At 42.3% G+C, this 23,914-nt stretch overlaps 1 protein-coding gene across 1 annotated transcript in view; it reads right to left on the bottom strand.

Moving 5' to 3' along the window:
- Positions 1-23,914, bottom strand: part of TMEFF2 (transmembrane protein with EGF like and two follistatin like domains 2) — a 127,730-nt gene that overhangs the window by 18,969 nt on the left and 84,847 nt on the right. The window contains exons 6-7 of the mRNA XM_027737484.2: positions 14,469-14,617; positions 13,288-13,347 (exon numbers count right to left, since the gene is read on the bottom strand). Coding sequence (XP_027593285.1) covers positions 13,288-13,347; positions 14,469-14,617 — 209 coding nt within the window. The remainder of the gene's footprint in view (positions 1-13,287; positions 13,348-14,468; positions 14,618-23,914) is intronic.

Raw genomic sequence — 23,914 nt, 5'->3', positions numbered from 1 at the left:
ATTCCTGCCAGGTTAACTCTTGCACCAGATATGATTGAGCTTGGAGTGTTTCTGAGATTACACCTGTAAACTTAATTTGGTATTTCCAACCCCTCTATGGAAATGTGTAAGTCAAATAGAGTTTTTTCTTCTTCCTGCCAATCCCTACAACAATGTAGACTCCAAAGGTCTCCAATTCACACATTCAATCCAAGTGTCCTGAAGTTGGCATCTATGCAGGTGGCTTGCAGGAATTTAAGTATTGATACAACTAGCAGCCCTTCCAAATTTTAAGGACTTCACTGATAAAAATTGCTTTTAAGCATTTAAACTGTGGATTAACAAAGGATGCTTCCATGTTTGTATGGAGATTCACTTATGACCTATTTCTACCTGATCATATTCAGAGGAACATTTTACATAACACAAAGCTCCATTTTCCATCCCTCCTGGTCCCTTCAGCTCTGTGTGTGGCTTTTACTGTCACAAAGATCAGGCAGGCGATCAATGAAACAAAGCAGGAGCTTCATTTTGAGAAACTGCTGCAAATAAAAGCACACCCTAATCCAATTACCAGGCTGTCCCCTAATTTCCAGTAGGAACTCCAGGACTGAATGGATTGTTTTCCACAGAGAAGTAATGTTTGAAAAGGTCTCCGACGTACATTTAGGCCTGCCAGCAGGATGTTATGAGACTTTACTTTTTGGTTGCACACTTCAAACAAACTTGAAAAATTTCAGCTGAAAGCAAGTATGAATGGCAAAACTGTCAGAGAGGTTTGATGGAAGGCATGGAGAGAGAAAGGTTACCCAGGTACGTGACAGCGCAGACAAGTAGGTCAGGGATGTCATTTTGGCTACAAGGTGTTTCCTTCAGTCCTTTTGACAATCTCAAGGTTTTACAGCCCTAGTTTTGCACTGATTTTATATTCAGTTTTGATTACTAAAAGCAGTCTTTTTTTTTTCCTTTTTTTTTGGGGCACATGTTGGTAAGATGCTGCCAAGCTAAAGTGTGACACCCATTTGGCTCCCTTCCCCCTTTTTTTTTTTATCAAGGTAGCATCTGTGCTTGTAAAAACATGCTGCCTGAGAGAATTCATCCAGGAAACCAAAGAAAGAGCTGCAGAATTTGGGGGAAGTGTGTGTGAGAAAATAGGAGACTGAAATAAAAATACTTGACTCCTATATGTGGTATTTTCGTATACTTCCTGAATCACATGCCTGGCAAATCCCTTGTGAATATCCTGGTTATTTCAGTTGCCAGAGCATGACCCTATATGGCCTGTGACTACTCAGAGATATGTCTGTTGTTGGCTAAAAGCATGGTTTCAGTTATGCTTTTCACTGCTTTTGTTCGGGCTATTCAGAAAAGTTTTGTTACGCTCAGAAACATTTTATTGGCATGTTGCAAAACCATGATCACTCCTCCGTACAAAGCAAACACTACACTTGCTGAGGGATGAATCCTGCTTAGTTTGACTCTATTTTTAGTCACCCCCCTCCCCTGAGTCCTGCACTGTAAAACTCTGATGGCAATGGGTCCACACAGTTTACAACCTTGCTTTGTGTATCTGCTCAGTTCTGTTGTTAAAATCTTTTGTGGCTGCTCAGAGGATTGGCTTTTAGCAGACTATATGTTAGTAATTCCTACTCGGTAACCAGGATTTCAGTACTCTTCCTTTCCCATACCTGAAGCTGGAGAGATATCCCTTGCTATTCCCAATTTTAAGTGTGGGAGGAAATGGTAAAACAATATAAAACACCACTGCAGAAAAACCTGCTATATTCCTTTACCTATTTTACCAAAGATACAGTTTCCCATCTGTCATGAAACTCTGCAATGGACGGACAAAGCTAAAATCTTTGCATCTTCTTGGGTTTGCATCAAAAGGGTTCAATCTCACCATACAAATGCAAGATTTTTGCCTATTACTCCAATGCCAAAGGTCTATCAGGCAATAACTGACCTCTGAGATGCAGAAAGGAGACCACCCAATGCTGCAGAACATACTTTGTATCTATCCATAGCCTGAAGAGACCCCTCCAGGGTGCACACTGCACTGTTATGAAGCCCTCACCTCTCCTTGCCTGCTGACTGCAAAGTCTTCCAGAGGCACAATGTCCTTGAATTGACTTCCCGGAGCTCAGACTCTGGCTGCTGAAATAAGTGAACTGCAAATGGGCTCTGGTTGCCTGTCCACCTCCCATCTCACTCTTCAGGTCCCATGGCTCCCCTTGTGTGACAGGACAGAATGCAGGTGCAGAGCTTGCCCTGCTATTTCTTTCCACCAAGAACAGAACAGCTTCTCTGCGCCATAGAGGTCCTGAGACTCATCACTGGTCACACAGCCCATTTTTCCAATGTGCTTCAGCACAGCCAGAAAAGTCCATTAAGAACTTATTTTTTTAAAATAGATGAATACCTGCTTTTACTATTTTTATAAACCTGCACCTGTTGTTATTGTCTTTCAGAAGTGCCACAGAAGTGAGCTGTAAAGATGGCATTTGAGCAAATAAAGGGTTTGGTATTTTAACTCGGTGCTCACTCCTAAAGCTAATATTGAAAGTGGGAGAAGTTGAATGGAAAAGAAAGGGCAATTCTGGGAAATGGAAAATTTACTAAGAATAAAAATGCAGGAAAAAGCCACACAGGGAAATCTCAAAGCCATTACACTCAATGGCCATTCTCCCACCAGTAGAATTTTACCTACTGCCTCTTTAAATCTTATTCACTCTTATAACAGTATTTTAAACCAAACAGCTGACATCCTTCTGCCCAGCCAAGGCCTTTTAAATCACTGAAATGCAGGATGGAAAAAAATCCACAGTGCCAGATGTGTCTAAAAACAGTCACAGTTCTTGTTGAGGCAATCTGCAGAGGAAAATGTTTAGCATGTATCATGCCTGACAAAACACTAATAGTTTTGATATTATAGACTAATAACAAGCTTTTCCATGGCTACTTCATTTGCAGAGCACAGAAACAGGCTGCACTTCTGTTACTTGATTTTAGAACAGTGCTTTTGATTTAATCCTTTCCCATCCTAGCTGGATGGAAATACAGTTCCATTATTAAATGAAATTGTAAATTAAATACCCTGGGGAGGGGGTGTTTTTGATGTACACCTGACACAGCTTTAAACCACAGATAAAATAAGAGGGAGATTAAACCCATAGGGAGAGTTTTAATTTTTTTTTCCCTCCTGAAAAATATTTTGCCATTATGTAATGCTATCTAAAATGGCTAAGGCTGGTGACAGCAGCAGTAGGCAAAGCAGTGCATTTCAATTCAGTGCTGATAATATTCTGGCTTGCACTGCCACTGGTTCTCTAACAGCACGTTTTGTTTACAGCTGTTGTATTTCCAAGAGAAGAGTTTCACACTAACTTAATGTTCATGGATACAAGGTAAAATGACAGCCCAAGTGTGTAAGAAGTCCCCTTGCTAAGCAGGTAAATGGTGCTTTTCAAAGCTGAGTTATTAAGAGCACTTCTGCTTGCTCTTGGTGGTACAGATGTCAAGGCTGGGTTTATTCTGAATGCACAGAAATGCTTCTATGGACGGAACTATGGGAGAAGGTACAGCTGATATTTAATGTGCTGCATCTCCCACTGCATTTCATACTTTCTCTAAACCATTTCTATTTTTCGCAAGAAACAAATTTCTCCCACTAGTGGTCTCAGTGTCTCATACACTAAATGTCAAGAAATAACTCAAAAATTAGTTATGTTGCACTGCCTGAACAATCAGTACAAGATGTGGCTTTTAGCAGATGTGTTCAATGAAAAGAAGTGGAACATCAGCAAAGTAAAACTGATGTGCCAAAATATTTGTCTATTTTTTTCTTTCTTTACTCAAATCTATTAAACTAGGCAAAAATTGCTACTTGTCTCCATCTAGTCTAATTCTGAAGGTCTACTAAAAATAAATACACCTGCTCCCACTTTTCTTTCCCAACCATATTTCCTTTCATTCTACCAGACGCATTTATACTCCCGAGTCTAGGTGAAAGCCTTTGTTATCTGGAAGCTCAGGTTACCACTGCACGTGTCTAAATGATCAGATTATCTCGTGTTTGTATTGCAATTTGACATGATGATACCCTTTCTAGAAAAGATGATGTTTCAGTCAGTTCTAAGGAGCAACTTTCCTTACGGTACAACTTATTTATTACAACTGTCATACGCTTTCATCTCATGGTATTTTGATATCTAACATTTCATAAAGAATGCCAAAACATCCCATGGAACAAAATTCTGAGGAAATTCAGTTCTATGAATATTTCAAAATAATTTTTTTTTTAACGTTTCAGACTAGATCAAACACAAATATTTAAATGTTGATGTTTCCTAAAAACAGATATTCTAGCATCTCATTATAACTTTAACTCTCAAACACTTGGGAATGCTCTATGATTCCTAACAGCAAATTTACAGAAACTGGGCCTAAAATAGAGCTGCTAGGCATAAAAATACACTGTGGTTCTCCTTAAGGTCCATTAACTAATTCAAACTAGTGTAATGGATTGCAAACAGCTGTTGTGCACCATGTTGAACAGCATCCTTCAAGGATTACTCTTGAGATGATCAAAGTGCCTGGAACCCAGAGTAAGGATGGAAATGATGGCAAGGGAAATTTCTCCCCAAATCCAGACAGGATTAATTTTCCATCCTATTCCTTGGGGAAGACTGACAGAGTCTTGTCTCAGATACTGTTTTGTTTGATTGTTTTTGTTTGGTTTTTGTTTGTTTATGTTTTTTTTTATACTCTCCCTTCTTTTGGAGGAGGCAGAGGGGTTGAGAAAGGAAAGAAGTTCATACACAGCCCTGTTGTTTGATGCTGGAGGGGCCTGCAAGTAGGGGGTATATCATCTGAGAAGTGGTGAAGATACAGTATTAACTAGGTGCTACAATGTGATTTAGTCAGCTATAAAAGGCCTTTTTTGATAACTGTAAATCCCACATGCTCTGTGCAGCCAAGAATTATGGTGCACATTCCGTATATTCAAGGCAGCTGAACAATGGCTGCAGATCATGTTGCTTTATTTCCATAAACCTATGAAAAACAAATTTTGGGAGTAGCTTTAACTAGAGTATAACAACTTAGCATGATTGCAAAACATAAAAGTGATTTTCTGAGGGTTCCTACCTTTCTTCTGGGTATCCCTTGCCTCTTGAGGTCCTATTTAGGAAGAAGGTATCTGGTTAAAGACAACTTGAGAAATCAGGCACAATTCAAGCTGCCTTGAGTTTTAGGGATCACATTTTTATGTGCAAGCAGGAAAGTGTCTTCTTTCTTTCCTGCAAGCTCTACCTCCCTTTGAGCATACCCATTCTTCTGATGAAAATACAGACACTGAGCAGAAGACAAAAAGATCAGCAGGAACTGAAAGTCTCAGATTTGCTCATGAAGATGGGTTTCTGTGCTCCAAATAAGACCAAACATATGTAAATGATACATTATGTGTTTATGGACTGAGACACAAATGGAAGAATCTGTCAAAATACCTACGTGAACTCAGGCCTGCTCATCTCTATTGCACATACAATTTCTGTTTTTATCCACAACCTTTAAGAGAACAAAATGTTACAGAAGACTGCTTACATGATAGTACAAGGGAAAAACCAACCAGTAAGGCACACAGTCTTGGGGAAGGAGAAGGAATGGGAGCAAGTGTTTGGAGCAAGCTTTATAAATTTTGCACAGTTCTGATGGAAACCTCAGACAAAAAAATATACTTGCATTACAAACTCCACTTTAACGGCAAATCTTAAGGAAGCTTTACACCTGAATTCATTGCCAGGACTTAAATGCTTCAGGGATGCTGAAAACAGTAAAATAGCTTTGTCTGATTTTGTATTTTTTAAGGCTGCCCGTGCCAATACTGGTGTTACAAGTCGGAACTTGGTTTTCCTGTTTATTCCCTACAGATCAAATTCTTAGCCTGGATTTACTGAATTTTCAGGCTACCAAGCTTTAATGCAAATCAAATAGCTTTCTTTATAATGTTCACTCACAGCATTACTGAATTTGTTTATTATGGGAAGAAAGCACAAACGAATTCTGCAACTTTTCATTCACATTCGTTAGTGACTAAATTAAGGGCTAAGCTCTAAAGGCACAAATGGAAATGTTCTTCCTCCTTGAGCTACATCAGTCTAGGTAAAGAGACATCTAGCAGTTCACCTGAGACCTAATTTAAGTTTTAATGCTAACAATTACAGGTTCCATGAGCATGACACTGGGAAATCATAAGTAATGAAAAGGCACTATTTATCTCATTATAAAAGCACAAAAAACCAGAAATCCAAAAAAACAAGGTACATTTTACCAAGCTTAGCACATGCAGTGCAAAGTTAGAGGAGAACTCCCATAAAAAAGTGAGGTATTCTCTAGAGGCTGGCAGATTAAATGAGCAATATTTCTCTCTCTGTTTCTCTTGTTTTTAAAATCTCCATAAGCCTGTTTTGATTTTGCATGCTCCTCAGGAAAAGACTGTTAGGACTAAGTGCTGATAAATCACACGGCACAGTGCTCTGGAGTGCTGCAGCCTCCTTCCTGGCAGGGGACTTGTTTGTGAGGCTATTATGTGACCTCTACGACCATGTGTCTGTCTCCTATTCCAAAAAAATTATGTAGATTTCAGCAAGATGGAGCCAAGCAGGATCTAGATGTAAATTTGAGACAGTTCCATAGAAGAAAAGCACTTGGGGTAGCCTGTGCTGCTGTCGTGCCCATCGTGAGACAATTGCATTAATGCCCTGGGTTTTTCATATTTTAGAAATAAAGCATCCAGTCCTCTTGATGACAAAGAAGAGTGCTGAAGTGTGACTTTCCACACTTCACCTTTTGAAAACCTGGAGTTAAATCACAAAAAGAAGCAGCTGCAAGTTTTCATTTAAAAAAACACTGAAGACAAGTGGAAATTTGGGGGCCAAGTGGGTAGTTGGGACTGACAATGCTGACTACTCAGACTTTAGTTCAGAAGTAGGTGGCAGTAAGATTTAATAACCTACTAGCTGGTCTCTATCTCTACTTTTTAGATTTTCTTCTGAGTATCAACATCAGTGGAGGAGCTGCAAGGCAGTGGAAGGGCTGGAGACCACCAGGTTACCAGAACATAGTGATCTCTCTCTCGCCTTTGAAAATCACTCAGAAGAATCCCAGAACAGAAATAGCTTTCTCATCTATGTGTTACAGTACTCCCTAAATTAAACTAAGTTACACACAGTTAATATTGCCAGGCAAACACTACATTACTTTCTGTGATGGTAAACTTGAGTTTGATTTTGGAAGCTTTCAGGTTCCACACAGTGAACTGAGACATTTTCTCTGTTCCTCTGTTGATAACTTTTCTGTCAGGAGTGCCTGGATTAGGTAGGCAAAACAAGACTGGAATGCCTTCTCCACCAGACTCCATTAGGAAACTATTTTAGAAGTGGAGACTGGCTCTGTTCTTACACAGACTTGAGTTTATGTGCCCTTTAGGCATTTGTAGACATTACATTTCTGAAGGATCAGACCTCTTAAAGAACATTCAGACATGCGGGGCACAGTATGGTCACATCTCCCAGAGGGAGATGCCCTCATTGTTTTCCTCAAGTCACAGGCCAAAAAAGCCTAAATTGTATGGCCTGAGATACAATAGAGATTGCTTTTCTTCTGTACTTTGCAGAGCCCACCTACCACCTTTAGTGAACTTTCACTGTGCATAAAACTTAAATATATTTTCATAAAACCTTGCAAATACATGCAAATAACAATTTCTAAATGCAAATAACAATTGCAGCAACATTTAAAAGCTTCCCATTTATTAAGAAATATATCAGTTGTACTCTTGTTTTTCTCCTACAGGCCAGTGTGTGTGAGCACAGGTGAAGGCTGAAGCTAGACAGGGTTCATGCTGCCACAGTGCTGTCAAAATATTAAAATGTGGGTTTTTTTTCCCAATTTTTAAGTGATTTGATGGAATAGCAGGAACTGTTTCTAAATAATCTATTTGTTTAGTGTGACAACCTCTAACTTGGACTCTGCAGAATCAAAAGCCAAGGAAATCTGCATATGCAAGGATGCAATTGCCCCTCTGTTTTCACAAGGCTGCAGATGAGAAATGGTTTCCCTCTAGCTGTGATAGTGCTCAGCTCTGTCTCACTTGCTAATTCCATTAAGAAGAAAGGAAAGCCTTGTTCACAAAGGCAGAGCAAAACTGCACAAGAGTTCGTATGCCATAGCTAAACTCTGGGGTGTTATTATTCTTTACCAGTTTAGGAAATGGCTGACATAGTAGCAGACCCAAAATTTAATTTAAAGGGACAATGTCAAGTGGTTTACACTCAAAACGTAACCTACTTTGAAAATGTTACAATCTAGAGAAGGAATCTAGTCGGAAGTTCTCATACTTTAGTCCTGGGGGAAAAAAAAAACCTAAAAAATTGTCACTATAAAAGTTCAGCACTGCTGTTCTGATGCCTGGCCTCTCTCCAGGCCTGTTACAGACAATGAAGATGGCTGTGACTGAATTCGGTGGGCTCTGTATCAGGCTGTGAAGAAAGGGATGCAGCACACCCCAGTGCTTCTCACATGTACGGGGTCAGCACACCACGGCCAGTTCTTCACAGTTCCTTTGATAAGCATGGCCTGTTCTTCCGTTCAAAGGGATTAAAGGTTAACGATGCAGAGTGGTGGGTTTTGGTAAAGTTTTAGGACAGTTTTCTTTTCTGAAACGTTGATATTACATTGTGTTCATTTTGGAGTTCAAGACTCTTGGACTTTTAAAGAGACTTGCTGAAGAGTCCAAAACTCTTCTTTATCCTTGGAATCTGTGATGGCTCCCATGGCCTTCATCTCACAGCCCTGTCCCAGCCAAGGGAAGATGATGTGTTGACACAGATGGATTTTGCCCTTTTTGGTAGAGCACTGGGTTTGCTTGGGCAACACAGCCATCTGCAAAATTACTTGCCCGAGCACCTCCGGTAGTGCCAGGAAGGCCCCAGTGCCAGAAAGGGGTCTGAAAAAGATCCAGTGCTGCCATGTAGATTTGAAATCCCATGGGGAAACTAGGAGGGAGAGCAGGGAACAGAGCAGCCATGAGCAGACGTGCAGCATTTTGTGCTTGTTAGCATTTCCCAGGCACAGCGACAGCATCGGCAAGAGGGGCCACGGCACTGCCTGTGAGAGAGTCCTGGGACTACCCAACACCCCAGAAGGCACCACCTGAGGCTGCTGCCAAGGGATAGTTTACTGCTGTCAAGGAACCCAAAAATATGGCTCGAACTGACCATTTGCAGATGCACATTTTTCACCAAAGGAGACTATTTGGGCTGAAAATGCCTTCTTCCCCCTTCCATCAGCTTCTCTGCGCTGCTGCCATTTGGCTGCTGAGACTTGATCTAATCAATGCTCATATGGGGAGGTTTGTCTGGCCTGGAAGATGATATTAGTGAATAGGTCTATCAAATTTGTCAGTGTCTTCACTGACAATATTCATGAATATATAACATTGAAATATGGCACATCCATACTGACTTATTCTTTATAGTGCTCAAAATGGCTTGAAAAAAAAATCTCTGTAATTTGATAATGAGAAAAAATAAAATCATTATGGGTATAATTGCTAATATCCAGATCTTAAGAAGAGAATATAAATATTGAAGAACAAAAATAAATAAGAAAATGAATTAACAAGATGAAAGCTCCTTGATTGCTTGGACTCTGAATGCAAAAATGCCCCTGAAACAGCCTTCTTTATGCATATAATGGGGAAATTCAAGAAAACAGTCATCACAGGACTTTCGACTCAGACACTAAATTCCGAAACATACATTACACTTAAAATGTTTAAAAATCTTCTGTCATGGAAATGGCAAGATAAAGTGCATTTTTATTGGATTTGTGGGAAAAGTTGCACCCATTTATTTATTGACTAAAACCAAATAATACTGCACAAACTTGATCAAACATACTGCACAGGCAGCCAGGGCAAGTGTGGACTGGTGACCCTGGAGAGGCAGGACAGAGTCAGAGAAGGGCCCCCTACAGCTCCTCAGGTTTCCTTTGGTGAAAAAGAGGAGATTGCTTTTTGGGTGCCTCTGATATTAGTCAGGCATTTCCAGTCCTAGCATAAATCTTGCCTGTGTAAGAGCCCTTAAAATCCAAGGCAACACAAACTTAATGCAAAGATTTATACTCCAAAGGAACGAGTCCTCTTTTGGTTTTGCAAACCGAAAGATTTGTGCTTTATTTGTATCAATGGGCTTGCAAGAACAGGAGGGAGCAAAGGCACTGATTGAACAGACGGTTTGAATAGTTTGATATGGAAAAGCTCAGCTGGGCGTTGGGACTTGTGGCTGTTTGCAAAGCTGCTGCCTTCCTGGGACCCCGCATCGAGCGTGCGGGGGTGGTTACGGAAAAACCCGCTCCACTCAGCTACCACAGTCTCTGCAAAGAGCATTTGGCACGGCTGCATTAGCATAATTGACAACATCAATTATGCCCACTGCTATTTTCTCCCCTGGGAAAGTCAGTCCATACAACTCAATGTTTTTAAAAGCGCGCAGTGCTCACGGTCGTGGCGATTTTTAGTGCCATTAAATGGCAGAGAACAAAGGTATTCTCTGGGAAGCTGCGGGCTCAGGGAAATTTCTTCAGAGGCGTAGGAACTGTTACTTTTTCACACAAAACTTCCCATGATCAGGGCATCATTTCCTGTCTAAGGAGATGGGAAGGTGGGGAAAAAAGTAGCACATACCACATTCCTATAATAGCCATCATTAAATGTTTCTGCAGTTGAAAGAACATGAGGATGGCACAGAGCTTCCTGTCTGGCAAACGGTGAAGCATGAATGTTCACTGAGCCTCAGTTTTATACTGCTGTCTTCCTTTTCACCAATTATTTCTGAAAGGCTGGAGTTGTTGCAGCTTTCTGATACAGCGGTTCCTTTCCCCTACGGTCCCCCGATGGGGTTACATCACAAACATTTAGGGACACTGGAGGCATGTGGATTGCCCTGCATGAACTTGCAATTTTCACCCTACATGCTGTCACTGTATGTAAAAATGAAAAATTTAAGCAAGACTAATAGGTGCACACAAAAAAACTATCAGCTGGTGCAGGCAATGGTTCACTTTAAATCAGTGGATGGTACCTGATGAGACCCACCCAGGGGATACAGTCACCACCCTTGAGAAGCCCACTGGGGCCCGAGCCATAGCAGAAGCCTCGAGATGCTGCTTTCTAAGGTGCAATCATGGTGTCCTTCTGTGCCAAAGAGGTACCTACTGGACTTGATGCTGATTCAGGATGCCTCCATCGCTTCCACAGCTCTAGGAGAGGGAGGTGCCCTGTCTCCTTTCCCCTGTCATCTCTCACAGGACCATCTGTTCCCACACTTCTTCTAACCTCTTGGCACTTGGAGACCATGCCCACAACAGAGCTGCTCCTCTGTGCTGTAGCTCTGCCCTGTTCCCTGCCCAATAACCCACTTTCCTCCAGCATTCCCTGCTTGACTCCCAACCTTTGACAACATTTTGCTGCAATCAATTTTCTTCTACCCACCATCCCTCCTCTTGAGCGTGGGCTGAAATATCATCTCTCCTAAGCCAGAGCTGTTCCCTTCCTCCTGCTCACTTGAGCTGAAGGTGCCTCCTGTGCACCCCTTCCTCCATGACTCGGCTTTCTCCTGACATCACTGTGATCTCCTCCTCCTCCCCCCTAATTCTCAACCTGCCTTTCCTCCCTTATTGTTACAACTCAGTTGTTCCATGCTTAAATGTGCAGTCTCCTCTCTAGGTGATGTGGGTCACTGCCATCCTAAAGTAAATCCACCAGACAGCAGTAGCATAGGACAGGCTGCACAACACTGAAAAGGGGCTGCAGGCCTTCATCTCGACTTGGGGATGCCAGTGCTCTCCTCAGCTGAAGAAAAAGATTTTGACATCACAATACTATTTGGCCTTATTTCTAACTTAAATTATTTTGGCCTACTTGGCCCTATCATCTGCCTATCACAGGATACAACCTCAGCCCTCACAGCCGTTTAAGAAAACTGATTGCTACCTCCCACAAAAAGGTGAGGGTAATCAAGAGTTTGGAGGAAAGACACTGAAGACTCCTCTCTCTTTGAGTGTCTCTCTCTTCACCCATGGAAGGGCTTCTTAGCAGTAGGAAATACCTGGACCAGGTGGATCCTTGATCTTTTCAAAATTCATTCCAGTATTTAACTTCCCATAGCAATTCCTACCCTCTTTGCTTCGTGCTGCAGCCATCCCCAACAGCTCACACTCCTCTGCCTCCCCGAGACATCATTTATTCAGAGCTCTATGTTTTAATCATCATGCACTGCTTTTAAGTAGGAACAGAACAATCATTTCTAAGGCCAGGTACCGCATTGTTGCAGGGACAGAACACACAGAGGGCCCGCACAGGAGATGACCAGCTGAAGTAACTACTGCCCACAGGACTGTCACTGCCAGTGACGAACGTTAACACCTGTGAAACCACCAGCCGGGTCTCACCTAAGCCACGCAGCTCAGCCAAACCCAGTGATCCACACCTACTCTCTCCAAATACTTTAAAAACACAGGAATATCACAAAACTGCAGCGATGAATGCACCACCTGACCCACTTTCACAAGATCTCTCCAAAGGCTTTAATTCTCAGTGCAAGCTGTGAATATTTGCATGCACATGCGCGCGCACACACACACGTTCAATTTCTAAATCAATCCTCCCAGGGAAAGGGTGTAAAAAACGTCTCCCAAACCTCACTAGTATTTACATGTTTTTAATTTCAAGCACCATATAAGGCTATTCAGCCATCATATTTTACTGTAGCATCTAAATAAATTGAAAACATTTATCACTTAACCCCCCCCCATTTTTAAGGACCTTATTAACTTCATAGTTAAGGGCCGACAGGTAATATTATCTATTATGGCAACGTTTCATGGAATCACAGCTGTGCTATGCTCTGGATTTTCACTTTCTTAAACCTGTATATCATGACAAAAAGGTGCACCGATTCAATAATTTTCAATAATGTCTGCTAATTCTGGCAAATAGTTTACAATATTTATTTCCACTGTCAAAACAGGTGTTTTATGGCCGGAGTATCTGTTCATTGACAAAAACGGAAGCAACCCATTTATTAAGAACAAAGAGAGTTTGTAGCAAAAGCAAAAGTAACACAAAGATAGTGTTTCCTTAAGGTAAATCGAGAAGATGAGGACACCTCACCTTAGCAAATGGAGGAGAAAAGAGACTTACACAGATCCTGCAAATTGCGATTCTCACAGGAATAGGAACCGTACCTGCATAATCTGTCCTTGCATAATGCCCATCTTCCGATTTTGTAGTTGTTGTAGTGTTATCTGTGTGAAAAGAAATGTGTTGAATTGCTTGGGGAGCCTGGACTTGATACAGCCCACAGCCCAGCTGCCAGTGCCCAGGCAAAGTGAACCTTGCCTGCGTGCACGGCATCGCTGCTGGCTGCAAGGCTCTCCTGGGTCTGCCAGGTGAAAACAGCAGGATCTTTCTTCTAGCAATACGTGATAACAGATTGCAGCTGGGATAAATATATCAGTCTGAGGCAGGAGTTGTCATTTCTGCTCTATTTGAAGTAATTGGGGAGTTTTAATACGTACCCTGAAATGAACTGCCACTTAGGGTGGTTAACTTTAAAGAGATTGGAATAAACTGGAATGTGCTTAATACATCTGTATACTATGGCCTTGTAACTAGATGTACTGAGGATTTATAGGTCAGAAGCTAAGGGGAAAATAGCTGTTAAGAGTCTGAGCCTCAGCAGACACTTTATTTACGGGAGCTATTTAAAGGCAAATTTTCTTCATTTTTATTTTAGAGCAAAATAGGGTTTTTAAAGTCAACTCAAGGGTTACAGGTGATGTAGGAGCCCCAGAGCTGTGCACAGAGAAGTGTGGTATTTACGGAGAAACAGAGAAAGTCTTGAGATACTATTGGAAAATTGCCTTCCAGACACCCTCAACATCTTGGGGCCTAACTCAGGTCACTCGAGAAACAAGACAAGTACCGTATTTGGGAGCACATCTTTAGCCTCCTGAAACTGCTTCATGGTGCTCCAGTTAGGGGAGCACCAGAGGATCCATCCTGGGAGGCAAAATGTATCTGAGGGGCATTCCTGTTGTCCTGCTCCAACTCCTGCCTGGAAGACAGGGCTCTGGGCAAGCTGCTCTGGGCAGAGTACTGGTGACTGATGTTGAAACCAGTGCAGGGCTGAAGAGTCCCCTGCTGCTGTGTGAAGATCATGGGAAGGGTTAGGAGTGAGGGACTCCTCATGCCTCGCTGGTGTCTGCTGTGGCGGGCTCTGCCCCTTCCTGCAGCCTGTGCTCTACAATATAAACTGCAAGAGCCTAATGGAAGAGTAAGAAGTGCCAGCCCCGGTTCCTTTTTTTTTTTTTCCTTTACAAAAATTGAAAACATTCTTTGAAATGAGTTTTGTTATGAGAGTTACCTTGACATCGACCCAAAGACATGACTTCAATTTTCTCCTGTTTCTGGCATGATGCCTCTTTGATTTGACATGCATTATCATAAGATTTCCCATCGGAAGCACAAAGAGGATTGAAGTTGGTTTGAGAACAGTCAATGTTGCAAACACACCTGAAAAGATAAAGACAGAGAAAAAAGAAGAGGCTACTATGAGAAAGTTTTTTCGTAACATCATAAATACATCTCAGAAATGTAAGTGTTTGTATTATCCTGACTGCACAATGCAAATCAACATAATGAAAATGAAAAGTTCTGTCAAGAGGCCATTTGTATTTCTCAATGGAAATGAGATGAGGGGAGAGGGAAGAGGCATCTAAAAGCAAGCAAAAGGAAAGATAAAAGAAGTGTATTATACAAGGAAAACTGTGCCACAGCATTACCACTTGTAATCTCTTGTAAACCAAATACCTAAGCAGATATGCAGATAAATCAAGCTGCTGAGCCCTCCTGCAAATTAAAGGAGCCACAAAATTCACCTCTGTTCAGGTGCTGCCCTTCACATAGAATACCATAAAACGTGGGTTTATACTGATTTATGATTTAATTCTGAAAATAATCCTGGCACCTGTTACAGGCACTTTGATAGTAATGAAAGATGTGATACTGAAGCCTCACTTCACCCTACTGGGACAAAACCCCCTGCCAAGACCGACACTGATGCCACCGCACTCTCTCTGTGCCTTAGGCTGGCGGGATCTCCCCAGCTCCCAGATGCAGAGGCTACTCAGTATTGAAACCATGCTGTTTAAGGAAAGACTTTGTGCACAAACACTTCTGGGAGCATTTTTGTAACTCAGCAACCAAAAAGCCTTACCCAGTTGTTACCCAGGAAGGTCAGCACCCACTCCTGACTTGGTGACATGCTCTGTAGGGGGTGAAGGCTCCCGTGTCCAAGAGCACAGGTGGGCAAATGCAGGCAGGGCGGCAGTGGCCCTGCCCTCAGATTGCCCAGGGGCATCTCCAGAGGCACCACAACCCAGCTTGTGAGCTCCTGTGCTGCCCTGAGATGTGAACCAAAGCACAGAGAGAGATTCACTTCAAAAGTCTGGTCTGGATCTGAACTGACACTAATGTGGACATGTCCTGATCCCAGCAAGCCTCGCCACTGCTTCTGAGATGGAGAAACCTAATTATTTCCATCAACAGCAGGCTGCAGACTTTTTTCTCTAGGTTCCTCCTTTTTCATTATCATTAGCGATGTCAGACACCCTCGGGCATTGTCAGGGGAATGGCATGCTAATCTCCTGTCCCCTGACTGTGCCCTGTAACAGACAGCTCAGCCTCAGCAACACCGATGTCATCTTGCTTGGGGACAAAGCCAGAGGTCTAACCTGGCAGCTGCCTCAGCTCTTCTGAGCACATAATTGTGCACATGCTGCTATCTAAACTCTTCCCGGCTCCTTCTGACATTAAGGCAAAGTAATGTGATTGATGCTCTATCTCCAGCCCACTGATTGTGCTGAACCTCACAGCACCAACTCCACAGCTCTCCCTTTGGAAAGTTAAGTAATGGAAATGTCAAGCCTCTAGCCTCACTGCTTGATTTAAGAAAGTATTTAAAAGTCAGACCACCTCCCATTTGCAGCAGACATCTGGACACCTTAGACTACTAGAAGTGCAGAGGGATATACATGAGAAAAAAATTTTGGTGAAAAGAGGAAGAAGGAAATTAGAGAGTGTGGGTCAGATTCCTTCTGCACCCTCTTGGCCTCAGGCCTCAACAAATGTGCCCAGGGTGATGAACATCAGAGTCTTCTTTTAGACTTTTCTTTTACATTGGGTAGGTCTATTTACCCCAAATGTTCACAAAATACAGGAAACTTCAGCTCAGAAGGAGGCCAACAGTGAAAAGCTGTGGTTATAAATTAAATTACATGATTTCATAACTAGAAGAAAAGAGTCTAGCTCCCTGTGTGTAACAATTTCCCCACACTGATAAACATACAGAATATAAGAAAAAAATTCTAGTGCATTTCCTAAGAATCTCCTTATCAGCAGAATATGAATGTTCTGCTCCACTGAAATATTAACCATCATCATTTCTTCCTGCAGCCATTTCCAGCTTCCCACCTTAGTCAAACTCACTTCATTAGGAAACATTTACTGCTCAAGTAATAGTAATTCTTTCCACGTAGCTCCACCATTTGCATTTCAGATGGGACACAATCAGCCATATGCTCCTTTTTTTTGTATAATAAAACAGCTCAGAAACAGCTTCACTTCTCTACATTTTGCTGCAAAAAATGAGTGAAGGTTAATATATATTATGTTTCAAGTCAAGAGAAAATTAAGTTAACGAGGAAATTACAACAAAAGGGTGCTCTTTAGGGGAAATCTAAGCAACTTTGGATGCAATTTCAAAAATGCCTAGGGGACGCAGGAACCCATGCTCAGAGTTAGACACCTTAGAGACATATTTTTAAAGGTGTTTAAATGCTTAAAGATGCATGCAAACACTTTGTGTGGGATTTTTGAAATCTCAGAGACCTATCTCCCACTGATTTCAAAGACCGTTTCAGAGCCCACCAGGCATTTATTTGCATCTTTTGATGCCTTCCAAAACACAAAAGAGCCAAAATTGCTTTCCTGACCTCTTTCAGTAAAAGCGAGAAGAAAAGCAAGATTTTTCTGAACTCCATTGTAAAATCTTAACTGTGAGACCGGCCTTTCTTCCCAAGCACCGCACGAGCACCACGAACCACGCACTGCTTGTGCTGATGTCAGATCACTTGTGTGCGAGGGAGAGCAGGAAGGGACAACCTCAGGATGACACCATATGCTCAAGCCTTATAGGATCCTGTGTGAAGCTTGATTTTTCAGGGCTAAATGGACAGCGAAAAAACACTACAGCAAACTTGTCACCCCTTGCTGCAAGGATCTGTGCATCATCCACCCCTTGCACAGTTTTCAGTGGGCAACCCCTAGCTTGTATCTGCAGTTTATTACTACTTTTGTACTTATATACTCAAATCCTACTTCAAGGCTGCACAATTAAGTCAACATCAAATATATGCCAGGAAATGCTAAAGGTAGGATTGCATCAGGAAGATTAATGTGCCTGCGTTGCTGGCTCTTTTTAATTTATAGTGCTCCTCTTATCAGGGGAAATGACAGTGTTCAAACACATTTTTTCAAACTGGAGGAACAAGTAGTTCGCAATTTCAACCACGCCCCCAAATTCCAGAAGAGCAAACTGCAGGGAAAGAGGTGGGGCATGTACTCCAAACCTGTGTGAGCCGACACACGTGGCCACAGAGCACAACTGAGCCTTAGGTGGGATCCGCCACTGATGGAATAAATACCAAATAAACAGCACTTATTGCATCTGATTGAATGAAATCCTGTTGCCATAGGTAAAGGTGCCTTCACTTCTTGAAGCATTATAAAATGCAGAAGTGGGACTGTCTCCTATTAAACAAGCAGAACCAAAATGTGACATCCCTGCTTGGTCGCAGGGAGTACATAAAGTCTTCAGTGCTTGTGGGACACAGAAAACCCCTACCCCAAAGAGAGCCTTACCCTAACACTTGCCATGCCCAGAAATCCTGTTCTGCTCCTCGCTAGCACCCAGTACTGGTACTGGCTGGTGGGCTGGCTGCCTGCCTGCAGCTTCCCAGTCCCTGAGGCACTTGAGTATGGCTCTAATTTTAAGTAATTTGATAATTCGGCCATTTTATCATCCAGGCTATGACTTCTGATTATAGTTATATCAATAAATCTATTTGGTTTCTGTGTTTTAAGTGTAGCGCTGAAGAAAGTTTGGCAATGGAAAGGCTGACTGAGCGTTCCTCAAACAAGACACTGTGAGAAGGTCAGTGAGGTCTCCTAGGGAGGTCACAGGATGCAACTGCACCCAAGGGCATACGCAAAATACATGTGTAAGGTTTAACTATGCCTTCTGCAGTCAGAAACGCAGCTTTAAAAGCATCTGTGAGGAAAGAGAGCCTCCGGAATGTCAGCTGATACCCTGCAGCTCCCCTGAGAAAGGAAGAAATACTGGATGCTGCCTCACAGGCCCAACACATCTTTCAAGTAATGGGCTCATATGTTAATTGATTAAAATTTGGGCTTCCACCATAAACAAGCATTAAACAAGGCTCATTTTCTGTCTTTTCTTTCAGGTCATTGTGATAGTCTCCGATGAATTCTCCTTCTTTTATACACTTTACTTTATTCCGTTTAATTTCATCTGATGATAATCTTGGAGGAGCTGAACATCCAGCAACCTATTTGGTTACTTTGGTGATCACAGAAGCAAAATAAACAAAGCAAACTAAAAAGACTGTCCAACAGGCAAACTTGGGCACCTCTTCAGAAGATTTTGGGCTGATGACATTGCTGGGCCCTGTCATGAGAATGTCACATCCAAGATGAACCAGAAGGTGTCTGCAGGCAGAGATGCAGCTCTGCAGCCAACATGCAGGAGAAGCCCAGGAGGGTGCCTGTTGGAGAGCTGGCAGAGCTGACCTTAGCCTGAGGCAGGTAAGATGCTGAAAGGCACCTCCCTGTGCCTCACTACTGACTTGTGGGGTGCAAGTCGCTGCACTCTGGTCTGCAAGCTTCTGTCAAGGCAGTAACTGCAAAGATTGTACTCAACAGCACAAGGGAACCCACGGGCATTTGGGGAGTGACTGTGGCTATTTCACTCAATTAACATGCTTCTCTCCTTCCCAGGGAAATAAGAGAAAAGCACAAAGAAGTCATCTCCTGCCCAGATCCTGACCATGAAAAAATGCTGCCCAGACCCCAGAGGTCTATGGCCCAGCAGTGATGGTGATGTGCTGCAGCAGGCTGCTTGGCCAAGCTGGAGCAGCCAACTTGGCTTTCTATTGAATCAATCTCTCTAAAAATTAATGGAGTCCATAAACCAGGCACGGGTGAGTGCAGTTCTCCTAACTCCTCACGCTTCTGCAAATAACATATGGTATTATTTTCTGGGCAGAGAGAGTACCTTTGCCTGCAGAGAGCAAGCAACTGGAGACAGGATTCATGGCTATGAAGGACTGTCCCTGGAGGGAGGAACTGAGTTTTAAAGAGGTGTCTCAATGAAATGAGAGAATGGTTCTTTGCCCATGAAGGGTAAGGGAATGCTATAATTATATTTCCTTAGTTCATGAATAGAGTATAACCATCAGCGACACGGTGATGACAAAAAGAACCTCACTCTATGCTTTATGTTTACTCCTAAGACAACTATTCAGAATTTGTTTTCAGCAATGTATTACTGAAAAATAATTTAAAAAAATTACTATCCAATATCTGAACATAGCATGAGGAAGGTTTCCTATGTAGCTCTGATTGGAAGCAAGGACGATAAATGAGACAATGCTTCCAAAAGAGCAGTTTCATTGGGAACAGATGCAGGCACATTTCTGTCAGATGAGCGAGATGGCAATGGCAGTTCTTCCCCATTCAACATCTTTTAATTAGCCCTCTGCTGTTTGGAAACCTGAGAGCATTGTTTGTACTACCTCTGTTTATTAAAGATTCATATTCAGACTTTGCTGGCCATGGGTCATTTGCTTTTTGGAACCAGAGCAACAGAAAATTGTGTCTGAGATATCTGCAAAAAAGTACTTAATGAAATGACTAACGTCTTCAGCCAAGTGTCTAGTTGATTACAGGGTCCAAACAGCAGAACAGCAATAAATCTGCCACAAAGAGAATTGTCAGTCAAGAAGAAAGGCATAAAACCAAACAGACAGGGAAGCAAGAGCTAAAAATGTGAAAATGCAAATCTAGTGTTATTTTTACTAGTCAGAGCTCTGATATTTGAGCGCATATGCTAATTTGGTCAAGTGTGAGATCCCACCATGTCTCAGCAAGCACTATTTTACAGGGAAAGTAATGTTCCATTCTGCAATCATTTTAAACGTTATATATTTTCTTCAGGCAAAAAATAAAAAAAGCAAGAAAAAAACCAACAACATTTTGCAGCATACAAAAGCCCAAAGCCTTTCCTTTGCCATAAAACAGTGTATAAATAAAACCACAGTTGTTGTACATTTATGATATTTCCACTAGAGACATTTCTTATCTTCCTCTGCTCTGACTAGAAAATGGTGATCAGACGCTGAAATTTCTGGATGTCAGCATGGTCCTCTCCAAGCCCCCTGCCCCTCCAAGTAGGACATTAAATGCCCATTTAAAGCAAACCTGGCAGTATATTCCTGCATAAAGAGCGTGGCAATCAGTCCCAAATGCCTTCTCTATCATTAGGATTCCTGCAAGGTTTTTCTCTCTGGTACACAGGGCATCTTTGTTGACATTACCAGCAGGCAAGCTGAAATGAAGCCAGGCTTAACATTACGCCTCAACATCCGTGCATGCATTGTACCACGGTTCAGCCCCGTGTCAGGAGGCTGCTGGGAGCGCTCACTTACCCAGGCAGCTTTGGGTATGTTTAATGTGTCTCAGCACAACACCACGCAGAGATCCTTGAACCAGCTCTAAGCAAGGACTGGCAAGGTTAACCAGGCTGGGTAGACCCAGCCTCTGGGAGCTCAGCTAGCCTCCTCAGACCGTCACTGTGCCTTGTTAAAACTCACTGCCTGTGATACTCCTTTACTGGGGAGCAGTGACAGGTCACCTCTGTACCCACCTCGGCACATCACCCATCCTCAAAGCTGCCTGCACACACAGGCAGCTAAACTGGATTGCTCCAGGGCGCTTGCACACACCTTAGTTTCCACATCAGTGTCAAAAGGACCACATAAATACGAGCTCCTGCCTCTGACCCTCAGCCCATCTGCAAGTACACCATTAAGCTTTACAGTGATCTCATACAGCCCTACAGCAGCAATGACCTGGTACTATTATACCCATTTTACAGAGAGCAAAGTTTTAGTGCTAAGTCCTGGCACCCTCAGTACAGAGTCAACAGGGACTTTTGGTAGCCTGGTCAAACTTAGGTGCCCCACAGTGGTCCCTGCAGCGTGTGGAGCACAGCTCAAGAGGGTGGCACCCAATGATGCCTCCAGCCAAGCGACAAAACTGCCTGGCACCATTGCCTGGTTTTGCATGCAGCTGAACATCAGGTACACTGACATACATATATATAAAATACATTCATAATGCACACTGGCACACAGTATTTTACTCTTTCTATGAATCATACCCTACAACCTGTCTGTGCTTGCCAGGAGATTGAAATCCTATCACTGCATTCTTAAGAACATCATCAAGAGGCTTAAAGAATAGAGACACTGCATATCTCCTTCAAAACAAACTTTGCTGTAATTTTGAGGCTGATGCAAAACTTTAGCTGCAGTGCAGAACAATAAACAATACATATTTTATAATGGCAGTACAAAAATAGCATGTGGTATTTCTTTCCTGGGCCTGCTAGTGCTTCTCTTATGCTTTAAGATCACAGGAGAAGAAAAAACATGGCTTATTGTGAGTGCCTTCCATTCAATGTTATTTATTTATTTATTTATTTATTTATTTATTCATTTATCTAATTTATTTTTCCTTTTTGTCCTTTGCAGCACAGCTTCTGCACTAAAGGCTTTAGCATGTCTACTTTGCACAGCGGCTTCCCTGGGATATTTTACCTATTTCAACTGTTCAAATGTTTATCTTCACCAGGAGTAAAAGGAGAAAAGCTTGATTCCCTCAGGGTGATGCAGTGTTTCTGCATGGCATTTCAATAGCATCCTGTTATTCAAACAATTAGAAATCACAGAAACCATGCACGGAATTATCAGCATACTGCATAGAGATTTTTATTATTATGTAGTGCATAATGAAAATGATTTGAAGGACCCCAAAGTATCATAACAGAAGGAAGCGCTGAATAATCAGGTGATATTTTTTTTCCCCCCCCTGCTTTTTTCACTGCAAGAGCCCAAAATATTGTTCACTGGACACATGTCAAGCTAAAATGCACTAAAGTGGTGAATATATTTACTGATGCCCTTCCTTGCATACCAAATGCAACATACTCTGGGAGCGTAGCTGGAGTGCAGAGCCAGGAGCTTGGGCAATCGCTGTACAGCTGCCACGCTGCTGCTGCTCAATAGCAGGGACTGACTGGCAATGCTTAAAAATACGTGTGGATTTTTCAGAGCACACTTTTTTTTATGGCAGCTCATGGAGGTTGTTCCAAAACATTTTCTTGTACTGCTCCCTGAGACACCTTGCTTTACAGCCCTGAGGAGAGTTCTTGGGCACTGCCTCCTTCCTGGAGCTCGGTGAGGAGATGGTCTCACGCTCCACCAGTTTTCAAGAAGTCATCCTGGAGACTGCAGCTCATGAAATAATTTTAATTTGCTCTGCAAGACACTGCAATTTGATTCCTAGTTCTCCTCTAATTTTTACCCCATAACTTTTTTTGCTAAGTTTTTGACAAAAAGTATCATGAAATTCACCTCTGCTTCCTTCTTGCAATTCACAGCACCAATTATAATACAACCTTCATCTGGCTTCCTGATGCCTTTGGTGCCCTCAACAGTACATTGAATTGTATGCTAACACCTTTAGGGCAAAATGAATGTGTCATATTTTTTTTAAATATCATTCCTATTTAAAAGGAAATAAGTTGTATAAAGCAATCTTTGCTAGATTGGATGCTTTAAAGCCAAACAGAGAATTACAAGGCTGATGACTGGGTTTGAAGAGTCATGGAAAAACCCTCACATTAGCTGTGTGACCAGAGCAGAACATTCTAATTCTGTGCACATGCCAGTTCTAGTGTCTGCAGGTATCTAACGTGTGAAGTTTATTTAAAACCCACAGAATAAAATAAATGCCTTTTTATGGTTTGCCAACACTTGGTGTCCTTCACGTCTCTGTAGTCTGTGCTAAAACAAAGCTTTGCTGACTGTTTCTCTCTCTGTAAACATTTGAGGCTGTCCTTCACGAACAGTTTATTGCTGTGTGCCTCAGACTGCTGACATTGTTCGCTCCTTTTTTGAAGCCAGAAGAACAATGAGAACTGTTTCCACAAATCCCAGCGTTTCACCTCAGCCTGCAACAGCCAGTGGGAATACTGCAGTGTCCAGTGGGAAGCAAGGGACACTATCTAGCTGCAGGTCCTGGCATGGACCTTGCCATACCGGAAGGATTGATCCGCTCACAGAGAACTGTAACACCATCTGGGACCAGGGACAAATTTCTGGTAATACCGTTGTTAACAACACTGGGAGTTACTTCTGAAAGTGGAAAGCAAGCTCTGATTTATCAGTGAAGGTAAAGGGATGATGGCCTTTTGGCTAGCAGAGACCAGTGTGCTTCCAGCCAATCCCTCTCAACATGTGAGCCATCCACTGCTGGTGGGGAAGGAAAGGCTTAGGAGTGACCTTCCTAAAAATAGTGAGAAGAAAACTGTGGAAAAAGACTTACTCAATGTAAAGACTGCCTCCAGGTGTGCAAAATCATACTGCTCACCATAAACTGCTCTGCATC

Source organism: Pipra filicauda, unplaced genomic scaffold, assembly GCF_003945595.2.
Source record: "Pipra filicauda isolate LSUMZ 115617 unplaced genomic scaffold, ASM394559v2 scaffold149_size4050908_pilon, whole genome shotgun sequence".
Lineage (NCBI taxonomy): Eukaryota > Metazoa > Chordata > Aves > Passeriformes > Pipridae > Pipra > Pipra filicauda.
Note: the sequence above shows the minus strand (reverse complement) of the source record. Positions and strands in the feature narration are given on the sequence as shown.